At 28.4% G+C, this 15,312-nt stretch overlaps 2 protein-coding genes across 2 annotated transcripts; one reads left to right on the top strand and one right to left on the bottom strand.

The window, feature by feature from the left end:
* Positions 1-8,741: 8,741 nt before the first annotated feature.
* LOC113863382 (gibberellin-regulated protein 4-like) lies at positions 8,742-9,724 on the top strand. The gene is made up of 4 exons (XM_027496944.1): positions 8,742-8,831; positions 8,957-9,001; positions 9,126-9,159; positions 9,543-9,724. The coding sequence occupies exons 1-4, from the start codon at positions 8,763-8,765 to the stop codon at positions 9,722-9,724; spliced, it is 330 nt and encodes a 109-aa protein (XP_027352745.1). The 5' UTR covers positions 8,742-8,762.
* A 1,614-nt stretch (positions 9,725-11,338) lies between these two features.
* On the bottom strand, positions 11,339-14,172 carry LOC113862531. The gene is made up of 6 exons (XM_027495612.1): positions 13,897-14,172; positions 13,163-13,234; positions 12,662-12,726; positions 12,354-12,507; positions 11,997-12,077; positions 11,339-11,374 (listed from the first exon to the last, which is right to left on the bottom strand). The coding sequence occupies exons 1-6, from the start codon at positions 14,170-14,172 to the stop codon at positions 11,339-11,341; spliced, it is 684 nt and encodes a 227-aa protein (XP_027351413.1).
* Between the last annotated feature and the right edge of the window lie 1,140 nt (positions 14,173-15,312).

Consider the following 15,312-nt stretch of genomic DNA (forward strand, 5'->3'; position numbering starts at 1 on the left):
CTAACACTGATATATAAGAAAGCTACAAATAGCATTTTAAGTGAGTTTGGTTTAGAATATGTAAATATACGAGTTACTGTTCTGATTATAAATAAATGAATGCTGAAATAATTAACTTTAAATTTTAAAGTTTTTATGGAAACTTTACAATTTAATTCTTATGTATTATTTTTATATTTAAAGAGTCAAAATCACATAACCAAATTGATTTTTTCTTAAACAGTCTTAAACATGATAGCACCATATTTAAGGAAAGTTTTCAATACAAATAAATTTTTGAATGGTTTTAACGTTAAACCAAACATATTGTAAGATTTTGATTTTGATTTTGTGTGTGTTTAAATTAACTGCAAAAAAAAAAATCTCAATAATTTAGGAAACACATACACACACGATTGATTATATTATTAAGTTTTATGTTTGTATATGTTAAGTGAAAAGTAATTTTAAGAAAATTTATTTTCTTTGATTTATCTAAAAACTCACTTTTATAGTATTATTATTAAAAGCAGTATGAAATTGTTTATACTAATTAATTTTAAAATAATATTAAAAATAAAATAAAAAATTGTTAAAACATAATTTAGTAACTTTTAACTATAAAAAGGTTTTATCCTTCAAGATATTATTTACCAAAACCATACTTTTAATCTTTATATTAGCAAACTGCAAATACATGTAAAAATAATAGTAACTACTAAAAAATTTGAATCAAACAGGACATACTTTTGAACAATGCTAATATTCTGGTCCAACCCAAGCATAATTTTGTGGCTGAAACTGTTTATCACCATAGTCTGTTTCTCCATTTTGGTCAAGGGTTACAAATTGCCATTAGAGACTAAATCTACTGGGCTGGTATTTGCAAGGAATTCTGAAAAAAGCCTTTAGAAAAGGACCAGAATCCAGCCCATTTATAATAAGTTCTTAAATATGCTAGCAGATTTGGTAAGTACTTTGACCAAAAAACAAAAGGATAAAGAGCCTAGAATTGCTTGGTGTCTCCCTTTTTATTTTCTTAACAAAATGACTTTGGTTTTTTGGTTCGTGAAAAAGTGTCTCTTTCCAATTCAAAGCTGTTACTAAAATAGTGGACCAGATAGGGATCCATTATTGTTCTTGGGTTGGGCATCAATACTTTTTACTTAAGCACTTAGCTTGACTTAAGGCCCATTTAGGACTTTGAGTGAGTCGTGTGTGTGTGTGTGTGGTAAAAGGGCAAAAAATGTGATTAAAAAACCGGTAGAATTCATTGACTTGAAAAGGGTTTAGTAGTGTTGTCCAACCCATAAAGCTTATGTTTTTAGAATAAATATTATATCACGAATCGATTATTCTAAACTTTTATCTTTTAAATACTATATTATTAGTTTATTAAGTAATTTTCATGTTAAGAGGAAACTAAAACTCAATAAAAAGAATTGTATAAAATAATTCCATTGAACAGTTAATAATATCGATTAAAAATATTAAAAAATGTTAGTAAAACTAATAAATATTTTTAAACTAGTTCATTTTTCATTTTATATATATATAAAGGATATTTCAAGTGAGAGACGAAAGATGAGAGACATTAATAATAGTATTGGTAAGAGAAAAAAAATGAGATAACAATATTAAATTTAAATTATTCATTTTAATCTAATAGTCATTATTAATAATCCTCATCTTTTATAATAATAAATTTCTTTTACTTAATATACTCTTTATATGTATATGTTATACTATATATGTTATAATTTTTTTACACTAGTATAAATTTAAAAAAATTTATAATTAAAGTTTTTTATTTAATTTATATTTAACAAGTTATAATTTATTATTTTACTAGTTATTAAATATAAATTAAATAAAAAATTAAGATAAAATATAAAAAATTTTAAACTTACAAATCCTTCTTCTACATATATCAACATATTATGTGTCCTTGAATCATCGTTAACTCATAGATCCAAAGATCGTAAAAAAAGTTGAGAGATATTTTGGAGGAATGAATTATTGCGCTTGAAACAAGTTTGGTAGCTCATGTGGATATTGGAGCAAGGTCACATGCCAGAGCATGAGTACTGCAATTGGATTGCAGCTAGCTTTTATGCTTTCTTTCTTTCTTTCTTTCTTTTCATATGCACTCTGCAAAGTATTAACACTTGCATTTCTCATACAGACAAAGCATCGAGCACATTGAATGCGGTCTCACCCTCCTTTGCCTATTTTATTTTAGAAGCTTGTTTTAAACTTTCTTTTAAAGGATACACGTTTATTCAGACTTAATGAATTATCAAATATTTTTAATTGCTATCCATTAATTAATAATCTATAATATTTTTTGAGTGGATAAGCCTCTCCCTTAAACGATTTTGACTTTTAAGAAAGAACGTGAAAATCCAGACTAAAAGCATTGTCTAAATTTTAAAAATAAATGAGAAAATATAATTAAGATGTTATAAAAAGTGATTTGATCATAGACATAATCACAGGAGTCCTTGGAATGAGGACTTCTTCCATTTAAATCTTAAAATTAATTGTGAACCTGAATTGATATTAACAATAACTCGTTTTAAAATTGATGAATCACAATCATTTAAACATCTTCTGGTGTGAACTTGCTATAATCCATGGAGGCGAATACCAGGAGAGCACGCCACCACAATCAGTTGCATGTGGATTGCACATGTCTTTGCTAATTATTGCTACTACTCGTCATCCTGCTTCATTCTCACTTTTGGCTTTGCTGATTCATAGGTGGAGTTATATATATACATAATTTTTTTTAATGTCTGTTATATAATAAATTTTATTTTTATTTAAAAATTATAATTATTAATATATTCAATTGTATAGATTTTTAAATAAAATGTTATATACAATTTTTATTATGTATGTTTAGATAAACATTAATTTAAAAATCCAATACATAAATATCAATTGAAATTTATCCTACATATATTGTTAATCAAATGGTCCACAGCTTTAGATGGAAGATAGAAAACATGTAAATTAAAACAGTTTGTAGGCAGAGTCAATTTATTTGTCATGTCTCACATTATGAGGCTGGGCCAACTAAAGAAAATTGCAAGTTTTTTTAATGGATTTTTTTGCTCTAGATCTCCCTCGGCTAGAAGGAGAATTAGATAGTGAGATATATTATTTGATCAACCTAGAATGACTTTCCCCCCTTTTCCAAAATCACAGCCAAGCATGGACAAACTTTAGAATTCTAAATTATAAACTTAGTGGACAGGATTTATTTAAGTAATTTCAAAAAATAAAACTGAACTAAAAACTATTTAATTAACTACACTGTAATTAACAAATTAAAATAAGCTAAAATTTAAATTAAACTTAAAAATGTAAATACTAATTTTACTTTTCTAAAGTTATGCTTAACTATATATTAATGGCTTATGTAGCCTCTTTATTTATTCTGATAGAAGCCTATATACATGACGTGTAAGTAAACGATTCTCAAACAGTTTGGTGCTTGTAACATTAACTTAATTTCCTGCAGGATGTATAACACTCGATACCACTACTAAATATACAACTACTCAAGAAAATTAGTGTAATATTTTACCTGATTAAACTTTCATTTTAGTCTTTAAGAAAATTTGTGTTTAATATTTTAATTTTTAAAAAATTAAAAATATTATATTAATTTTTAATTTTTATTTTTATCATTCATTTTAATTTTTAAATACAGACTCCATTAACAAATAATAATAAAAAACTAACATGTCAAAAACTTAATTAACAAAACTAATGTTATTTTGAAGGGTTGAAAAAATAAATGTGATAAAATATTTTTAATTAGCAAAAATAACGTCGTTTCAAAAAATTTTAAAGTATTTTAATTGTCTAAATATTACAATATATTTTTTCTTTTATCTCTGAGAAAAATTTTAAAATTTTCAGTATATAAGCATAACTTTCATTGAAAATATTTTTTAAGTGGATGAAATACCCCGTTTCCTTGTTAAAGTTTATAAAGAGCTCAAAGATCCAAATATTATTGAGTTGATTGATGCATTCTCGCATAAAGGGAATTTGCACCTTGAGTTTGAATTTATGGAGACAAACCTTGAAGCTATTATCCGAAATATTATTCTTTCACCTGGTGACATAAAATCATTTCTTCAAATGACGTTAAAAGCCCTTGCTTATTGCCACAAGAAATGGGTGTTGCACAGGTAAATTGCAATGCTGATTTGATCATTACATAATTGTTATTTGCTTTAAGTTCTGAGCTCAAAAGTTTTCTTATGTATTTTCAGAGATATAAGGCCAAATAACTTGCCGATAGGACCTAATGAACAGCTGAAACTTGTAAATTTTGATTTAGCAAGAATATTTGGAAGCTCAGATCGCAGGTTCACTCACCAGGTTTGCTTCTATGTGTATATACCATGTGAATCCTTTAAATATGCGGGAGTTAGTGCTTACCATTAGAAAATTCAAGAAATGAGCTTATTTCTTTTGACTAAACTAAATTTTGTGAGTAAATTTAGATTTAAAATTTCTTGAAACGACCTCATTTTTATCAATTAAAATTATTTTGTTACGTTCACTTTTTCAATCTTTTAAAATAATGTTTTTTTTTGTCCATTAAGTTTTTGATATAAAATTTAATATAATAGGTTAGCTTTCTATTACTGTTTATTAATGTAATCTATATTTAGAGACTAAAATAAATAATAGATATAAAAGTTAAGAATTAATGTGATATTTTTAATTTTTCAAAAGATTAAAATAACAGGCACAAATTCTTTGGAGGAATGAAAGTTTAGTTGGTATAAATTTATAATGTTTGTACTAACAACTTAATTCTTGTAGAAAAGATTACATTTACAAAGGTTAATCTAACATTAATTTTTTAGTAATTAATAATGTTTTTGTAGTGGGCAATGTATGCAAGTGGTGCATATTCATTCGAACAAAAAATGAATAAGAAAATAATATTTTTTCCTCATGAGAATATCTTATAAAGCATGCTAACAGGCATCAAGAAAAGTAGAACTACTAGCTAGTGATAAAAGTTTATGCAACATGGGAGAAAGCATAATTAGATTTAAAAGAACTCTAAATGCCTTTGTTTATTTACTTTCTTCTTTTGCATGCTATCGCGCTGTATATCTAACCCTACCTCGTTTTCAAAGCAACTTTTCCCCACTAACGTGATGGCCTCGTAATTAGGACTTTAGCATATCAGCCAACAAGAAAATGTCTCAATTCTCTCTGCTCTTGCTTTAACCATTTTCTTATGTGTCAAATTTAAGTAGATTTATTATAAAACACATAACTTTTCCCAATAAAAATATGCCTTTGGTTCTTTTGCTAAATTTGTCTTCAAAATTTGCATGATCTAACTCTAATTTACATCATACGATTACAAGATACGTAAGAAAACACAAATACAACATTGTTTTTGCAAGAACTGTTTTCAAGTATGAGTATTTTTAATTCATTCAAGTTTACTTTATTTTACTCTATTATTGTGCATTTTATTCATCTAAATATTCTAACAAAACTTGAAGGTATAACACGAAAATGAATATTTTAAGAAAGGAATATTATTTTAGTCATTATCTTATGATGTAATAGAATTAAATAATAGAAAATAATTTTTTTAAATAAGAGTATATAAAAAAATTAAATATATTTGTTATTATTTAGTTATATTTTTTATAAAAAATAATTTTTATAATAATTAATTAAAAATTATATCTACCATGTATTCTAATTATTTAATAATGTAAAAATTATTTTTATAATAGTATGTTAATATAAAACTCATATAATAATCTCTTTGACTTTTGTTTTCAGATAGAATTTAGAAGTATTATTATAAGTATTGATTTTTTTTTAATTTGTCAAAAAATTATTTTTAGCATATTTTTTAATGAGTGGAGCTAAGAAACTCAATAAATAATAAAATAAATAATGTTAACAACACACTATTTATAACACATTTTTATTGTTAGCTAAAATTTATTAAAAATTACCAAAATAATGTGAATTCAATATTTTTCACCTCTCAATTAATATTTTTTTATATTTTTAATTTTTACTAAATTTTAGTCATTAATAAAAATATACATTAAAGAGAGATATTAAAAGATATATTACTAAGATTTTTTATAATTAATAAAATAATTAAATAATTATTTTAAGATAATAAATCTCATTACGTGTTTTAAGAAATCAACAATTAAATTATAATTTTTATAAATAAAAAAAATTATTATTAGTGAACATCGAAATTTTCTTTTCTCATTCATTAATAATTTATCATGAGATATCTTTTAAAAAAATTAATAATTTTTTTGTTAGCTTAGCTCAATTCTAAAATTTTAAAATTAGGATCCTGAATTTTTTTTATTATTAACCATCAAATTATAAAACTAATTTAAAACTAATTTTTTATTAAGAGAAGGGAACTAATTAGCTCCATTAAAACTATTTTTTTTCCAGACTTACACTGTTGTTTAATAAAAATAATATTTTATTTTTTGTAAATAACTACTACATATAAAGAAAACTCTGATATTTAGTTTTTAATTTTAATATTATTTTTAATATAAAATTATATATGATGTATTTTAATTAGTTAAATTTTTTTATAGTAACAGTATGTTAAAAATATATATTTTTAAAATTTATAATGATATAATTTAAAATTTATTTATAAAATTAAAGAATAACAAGAAATTTTAATTAAAATTTTCTTTGTGGAAATTAATTTAAAGTGTTTGACAATAAAACAGAGAAAGTGAATAAATACAAACAATGGCGGTGAACTGAAAACAAGTATCATATCCTAATACAGTGCATTAGGTGCACGTTAGTGAATGTGGCGCAGCTGGTATCACGTGGTCGCACATGCAGAGCTGACACTCTGGGAAATAGCAGATTTAGTTTATTAATAAAAAAAGAAATAATGATTTAATTTGTTTTTACCAGAAAATAAAAATAATAAAATTATTTGCTTTTTGACATTTGATGAAGCTTGACTTTCTTCTATCCGTGTGGGTCCCTTCTCCATTCCATTTTCAGTTTTCCTCACCCAATTACTTTACTTCGTTACCAACTTTCCAATTCTTACCCTTCCCTCTTCAATGCTTCTTATTCCACCGTCACAATTCATTAACTCATAAATAAATTGCAATTACTTTTATTTGGGTATGATTAACATCCCAATTTCACTTTTATAAAGCATAACTAACAAAAAGATAATACAAATGTTTTTATTTAGCTTTATATTTGGTTGTGTATCAATATTTGCTTCGTCAATTCAGTGGATGTATGAACCTGGTTACTTTAATATATTTTACCTTATTATAGAAAAGGAGGCATTAATTAAAAATTTAATGCTTAGATTAGTCTTTATTAATGTAATTTTTTAAAAAAACTATTGCATATATATAATCAATTTATACTAATAATATGGTATATTATATTAATAATTTTATTAGTAAAAATATCAATATATATTATTAAATAAATACTACTAAAAATTATTTTAGCACTTGACAACTTATGATTAGAGGATATTCTATAAATAAATAAATATTTTTAATTACTGATTTAATTATTTTTTTACTCTGTTTTTGGTTTATTGGTTTAACAGACTTAAGTTAAATGAAACCCTCTCAACTATGGATATCTTAAACTTAATGTTAATGATTTAGTCCGGCCTGATAAATAGATTGCTGGGTATGACGGTCTTATTAAAGATGACTGAGAAAATTTTATTGTTAATTTCCATAGTAGCACTCATTATTGCCCTCCTTTAGTTATAGAGTTATGGGCCATTTATTAGAGTCAGTATCTCGTCGTTTAAAAGTAATTTTAATGCATTTGAATTGAAGAAAATTTTAAATTTCTGCTCTTCAACTTTTTTTAAATGTTTCATTTTCTTATCATCCTTTCTTTTTCCTATTTTTTGATATCAAATTCTTATTAAAAAAATTTAATTTATAGAAAATTCAATCAATATGGTGATTGATTTGTTAAATATGGAACGGAGAGTTATCCTTCTTGTATATTAATGATCTATGCATCTAGCTCTGAAGTGTTAGGCATTAAATTTTTTTTTTTTTTGTTGGACATTTAGCCCCTTATAATAATAATAAAAAAAGAATTTAACTCAAATGTTATTAAAATTTAAGCATCATTACTCAATAAAAATACTAATTTTATCTACCTCGCATAACTCGTTTAATTAATAATTTATTATTATACTAAAAAATTCAACAATCGTAACATAATTGCCCTTTATTTTCTCTCATCTTTCGTCTCAATAAATGAAAAGATATTGTTCTTCTTTTCTCCCATTTTCATATTTTTAAATTTCCTCTGCAGAAATAAAAGCGTGCATGTTTTGTAAGAGTTGTAATTTATAGAAGCAGCAAATAAGCAGTTATGTTCCAAGTTGCTTAGCATTTCATAATTAAACTTAAAGCGCATCATTGACCGTACGATGAGATCTCACGTATAATTTGCATCACCGTCATGATATTTGTACCGACACACGTGTCAGATCTTGGTTATCCACAGTAAGGACAACACTCTACTGCCGCACACACCTAATAAATGTTGCATCCAAAACCCACCCTTTAGCGTTCTATAAATACCCCACACATCTTTTGCACAATGATCCCACTATCTCCTCCAACATCCCCCTTGTGTCTTGGCCTGATTTTGTACTCCGTTTTGTGCTTTGCCAAATCAAGAGGGGTTTGGGATCACTGTGTGTGGGTGCAACAATGGCTAAGGCTAAGTTCTTTGCTACTTTGATCTTGGCACTCATTGCTATTTCCATGCTTCAAACGATGGTTGGTCTTTAATGTTAAAGAACTAGACACATTTTTGTACTTCAGACAATTTATTTATTTTTACCACTAACATATAGTGGTTAGAAATTTATGAGTTGTTACATTTGAGTGGGTTGATTTTTCAGGTCATGGGTGTTAATGGGCAAGGTAGCCACCTGAATGATAACAAGGTATGTATACATATATTATACACACACACACCCTCTCTTGTCTCTCTCTATGTGTGTTGTGAAGAATCAAAATGGGGTCTTAGGATTTTGCTTTCTAATGTTACTTAATTGTGTGTTTCCACAGAGCAAATATGGACCCGGGAGTCTTAAGAGCTACCGTAAGTAACGTTCTTTCTACAATTCCTTCGTTCTTCACATCACCTTGTTCTTTTATTTATGGTATAAAGAAACGTAATGGTTGGAGATTTCTCCAAACTCTGTACATGAAAATGGTGGCAACACTGGGGATGGAAGAAGGAACATTTCTTAGAACCAACCCAAAAAGCCAGCAGAGAAGATCTTGGGTTGTTATTGTTGTTATTAATTTATTGTATTTTCAACTATGACCACAGTCTTCACAGTCAATTTTACTTTGACTGTAGTCAAAAGTTGCTTCTTTTGGAGTGCTTTCACTGTGATGTGTGAAAAGAAATGATGACCTTAGATTATATAGATGATAATGCTTGTTTATTAACGCACTTTTGGAATATGATATGACCAGAATGCCCTTCACAATGCTCGAGGAGATGTGGCAAGACCCAATACCACAAGCCCTGCATGTTTTTCTGTCAGAAATGCTGCAGGAAATGCTTGTGTGTGCCCCCGGGTTATTATGGGAATAAAGCTGTGTGTCCTTGCTACAACAATTGGAAGACCAAGGAAGGAGGACCCAAGTGTCCTTAAGCTTGAACTTCATCATCTGTTACTTTCTTGTAATTTCCTTCGTTATGACCCTTTTTCCTAACCAAATGGTAGTGCCCTTTTGGTTCTATGAAAATGTTTTGATGTATTTTGAAGTGCCCTTTTCAGTCTATGGGCTCCTTCTGCTGTACCACTCCTTAAGGCTAGTAACCCTTTAATGAGAGTGGCTTATTAATATTATATATGAAACTTATTGCTTACGTAATCTTCTTGCCTTGGCAAAATATATTTTGCACGATTCTAATCTGGACTGAATTGTGTCCATTCTTAATGAATGTATTGAACGATTGAAGAGAGAATTGGGTTATAGAAAATTGTCTACCCTTACTTTACCATTTTCACGAGGAAACACTATTTTTTCTATTAACATAAATCCTCAACTATAAGACCCTGATTTTCTACTAGAAGCTCAACATCCATAAAGGTTTTTGTGAAACAGGTCTACATGTGATCAGGCAAAGAGATGCCTTTGCTCTGTCAGACACCTTTCTCTAAAAGTTTATAGGCCCATTTTATTCAAGGCACGTCCTTTTGTTTTCTTTTACTTTTTAAAGTAAAAAGATATAAAAAAAAGTGAAAAGTAGTGATGGTGACCGTGACGTAACTGGCTGAATGAAGAGTTTATTTAATACAACAGTTGTTGAAGGATTAATGTAAAGTTCTGTAAATATTAAACATGGAAGATTGATCCAAAAATGTTTCGACCGAAAAGAAAAAAAGTGAAGCAAGAAATAGAAAAGGGTAAAATTTTGCTAGTATTGTACTTAATAATAAATCTAAGTTTTGATTAGTTTGAGAAATGTTTTTCGAATTCAATTTATATATTTTTATAAATAATTGTAAACATGCTTCCTTATCTTTACTTTATCTTTTTGTTTTTCAAAATTTATATGAGAAATGATGAAAATTGTTTTTATTGTGTTTGAGTTGTATGGTGAGTGGTTGTTATTATGTTCTCTGGATGGGGGTGAAATTTGGAGTGCTTGTTCATGTGGGTTTGCTTTTGTGTGTTAGTGTAGTGTGCGTAGAATCTCTCTCTTTTGTAGGTAGATACTGTATTGACTAGATTGGGATCCTGGAGAATGAAAATCTTGGTTTAAGGTTGTCGCAGAGCAGAGCAAGTGTAACTAAAAAAACTAATATATAGATAAGTGAAAAAGTCCAGCAAGGTTAGAAGTAAATATAAATGCCATGGAGCAATTTAGGGATATGAAATGGAAAGCTGTTTTCTTTTAGTACAGTTCCCTTACTATATTCAAGTGTAACTAATCATCAAAGGGTTTATTTTTTCATTATCAACGTGTCTCTAGCTTGTTTTGGTCCACATCAATGTGTCTTTTGGATAGTACTTCTTGTATGGAGATCAAATGGATCAGGTCAGCTGGTCTGGGCCACAAAAAAGGATCCATATAGAGGTTCATAATGCGTTAGACATTTTTCATAAGTACGAGTTTTAAGTCCAATTCTACGATAAAAAGGCAAGCTACTTAAGATGAATCTATTCATAGAAGCTCAACGAGTTTTTGAATTGAAACACCAAAGTAACACAACAGAAAGGTGGAGATTTTCGTTTTTTTTTCTTGATTCCTGATTGCTTTACACTGTCAAGAACAGCGCAGAAAGTGACATATTCTGAGCACAGAGAAAGGAAATATTGTATAATGCCATAGCATTTGTTAACATGCCACAACAGAAAGGGTATAACACGGTAGAAGAGTTTGTTTCTGCACACACAACTCTTGATTGTTTATTTAGTCGCATAACAATTAAGGACCAAAATAAAGAAAATTTAATTAAAAACTAAAAACACATTCATTACTAGTGCATGATGCTAGCCTTCCTCTCCTCTTTCCACGATTTTGGAAGCTTCAAACTTTGATGATGGATACGAAACTATAAGCTATACATTGCGATCTCTTTCCCTCTCCCTCTCGCGCTTTCTATATGCTCTAAATTGTCAAAAATTACAAAGTAACCATTAAAAATCAGGAAGGTGAGATAAGATATTACAGAATACTGAAAAGGCCGTATAACACTTGTGACCGAATTTACTTACTGGCATTGTATAACCCAAGATAAAATATAGATTGGCAAAGAGATAATCACCAGACCCTGTGTGAGATCAATATTTCCTTATAAATTATTATCAGAAAAAATTGAATATCAACAGAAATGTTTAATAGACTAAAATTAAATTCATTAACACTAAATTATAACGCAAGAGAGGATGGAAGTGTTGCCCATCCACACTTACCCAGTACAAAGTGTGACCAACTTTGTCATCCCTCGGTGGAGCATAGTTATAAGCATCCTTAACAACTAGCACTGCCATAAACTGAAAGATGTACCATAAATGAAGATTAACATAAACATTGACAAGAAGGTAAAATAATTGAATTTTAAATATAAAATTCTCTCATATCCTTTGGCTAAAATTTCAAGGCGAAATTAAAACAACTATACATAGGTCATCAAGATTGAACTTATTTAAAATTAATCTTGAATTCTTTATTATGAATGTATGATCAACTATGAAGATTTACATAACACATACATACGTACATTGCCCGCACAATAACCTATACAATAGATGAGCATCAAGTACTCTTACAATGAGGAGTGCTGTTCCAAATATCACTCCTCCACTGGGATTTCTCAAGGTGAAGTCTTTATTCATCGATTCAATGAGGCCATTGGTGGCACGCTCTACCACCAACAGTGGTGCTTGGATTTGAGTGTTTGTTCCAGGAAACGTCCATTCCTCACTGCCACAAAAATAATGTATTTTTATGTTGACATTACTGTTTTAATTTCTACGGATCAAGTTTACATCTGATAATTATATGTGAATTATTTATAAACTAAAATTTAAGGATAAATGGACCATGTACTCTTGAAGAAAGCTATTATACAACTTGCCTTATCTCTGTCTCATCAGAAGAAGAATAAATGGGTTCCGGAACTGTATAATTTGGATGGTAACGCTGCATATCCGAATCATGGAGAAGAGAAGCACTATAATTTTTTCCTTTACACATTCATTGCAGTCTAAAATAGAGCTCTATTGAAATGAAATTACAAGTAGTCTCTAGCCCTAAGACAAACAAATAAAAAGCAATAAGTTTATAAGCATGGATGTTTGTAATATATGTAAATTGACTAATTTTCATCAACAATAAATGATTGTGTCGACGGTTATATTTTTAATGACAACTTAATAAGTTATATGTAGCAATAAATAAGTAGCTAGGCAGATAATTCCAATGTTGCAGGGTTTACTTGGAAACAAGATAATTAAGGCAATACTACCAAAGTAAACAGAACCTGAAAGAGATTAGACTCAACTATGTACACAGGATACATATATAAGCCTATAACATCACTATTATTACAATGATAATTAAGGTGGTCGATCCACACCTGCTTGCAAATCTCACAGATCATGCTGCCTTTGGAATGGTACCATTGGTCAATGCAGTTCTTGTGAACATACTACGGCACAAGAGGGTGGAAGGAGAACAAGAAGATTATCATTTAATTTAGCGGTCAAACCTTTATAACGTAAATAAAGATACATATATAAACTTGTTACTGAAAGCCATGATAGAAAAATTATACGGAAAAAAAAAAAAAATCCATACATCAAATACATTAACTCTAAACGAGATATTACTAACGCAAGTCCTTATATTTTAAGCATACAAATTTTTTTTTTATTTAAAAATCTTTATCATTTTTAATGTATAAAATACTTATTTTTTAAAATAAAATTTTACTATTTTTAAATGCTTAAAATCAATATTAAAAGTTAATGTTAACAATTTGCATGATAAAAAAGTTATGTTACAATAGAATGACGATTGCGATTAACTCAATGCATAACAAATTCACATAGGCTCAATTTTGTAATATTTAACTTTGAAAATTCAAAATTTTCTATAGTAAATAGACATATATATTAATGATATTGGTAATCAGTATTCAGTGATGCTATTGTAATTTAGTAAAAAAAAAAAAACAATCATGATCACAATACAACCAGGATTGTAATTTAAAATCTTGCAGATTCAATATGGGAATCCCATTTAATAGAAAATCACACACACAAAAAAAAAGAGAGTAAATATCAACCATTAAGTGTAAAATTGTACTACCCTCAAGCTGCCATTGCAAGAGCATGGTGTTTCCAGTTTAGAAACAAAGTCTTCCTCGTGACAATAGCGGCATTCTCTCATATCTTCTTGAGATTCTTCACAACATTCTTCAGGATTTTGGACATTGTCATCCGTAACAGGCCTCTTGTCCTTTGAAGCTTTCTGGGATGCACTAAATTCTTCTATGGGGATTGCAATGTGGTGTTGAGTAGTCAAGGATCCTTGGCCTCGAGTTCCCTGAAATATCTCAGCAGAGATAGTGACATGATCTCCCATGTTGTCCCCTTGTATCTATAACGGAAAACATGGTTATCATAACTAAATAATTACAAAAGTTGGCTAGGAAACATGTATCAGTGTGTTCATTTTGGTTTTGATGAAGAGTATGCGTAGAAAGGTTTATAAGGTTGGGACATATACTTTTAGAATAGCGAAGAAACGTATGTATTATTGATTGTTGGAAAACGGAAAAAAATGATAAATGAACTAGATTATTTTATGTTCATGAACATCTCTTAAGCTATGTTTCTTTGATGCCAAAAAATAATTAAAAAAAAAATTAAAAGAAAAGAATTATAACATTTCTTCATTTCCCAACGTTGGTAATAAGACATAACGTTTGGACACTTCATATTTTCTAAATAATTGTAACCCCACCAACCTAAATTCAGCAAGAAGGGGACAGTGTTCTTTCAATGCCTTCAAAACCCAGAGCCTATCTTGATCATGTTCATGTATAATAAATTATTAATTAAAATCAAGAATAAAAAGAAAAAAGATAAGTTCCAACGACGCATTTACCCTCAGATAATTAAAATTATGGCCTACGTATATGCAAAAGTTATACGAATTTTTTTAAAAAAAAGGGAAAGAAAATTATTTAAATTCATGTTTCAAAAACTCAATTCAGATCTTCACCATGTCACAGGACGAACAGACAAACGTACATGACCCTCCACTATTTCATTTCCCTTTCAGGAACCAAAGACATCGCATCATAAATTAAAAACAGTGATATACGGCTTCAAAGATGTCGAAGAATGGAAGATTTTGGAAAAATAGATCGAAACAAACTCCAAATAATAACAATAATTAATCTGCACGTAAAGCACACATCACTTCATTTCTGAAATGAAAAATAAATCTTCTTTCCAACTAGGAGAGAGAGAGACTGCACCACAAAAAGCAGAAGTTAGAAAGAAAAGGAAAATAATAATAATAATAATAATAAAGAGTACTGAGAATAAAAGCTTTACTCTGGTTCTGCTATCTATTTGCAACCAATCTCTTGTTGTGCTCAGCATAGTTGCAGCAAGAACCTGTTTCTATTAGTAGTGAATGAATAGTGTGATCAGTGAAGACTGAATAATATAATCTGATCTGTAACTGAGATGAACATGAATCCAGGGCCTGTGT

This window comes from Abrus precatorius, unplaced genomic scaffold (genome assembly GCF_003935025.1).
Source record: "Abrus precatorius isolate BTA unplaced genomic scaffold, Abrus_2018 Scaffold3, whole genome shotgun sequence".
NCBI classification, from domain to species: Eukaryota; Viridiplantae; Streptophyta; class Magnoliopsida; order Fabales; family Fabaceae; genus Abrus; species Abrus precatorius.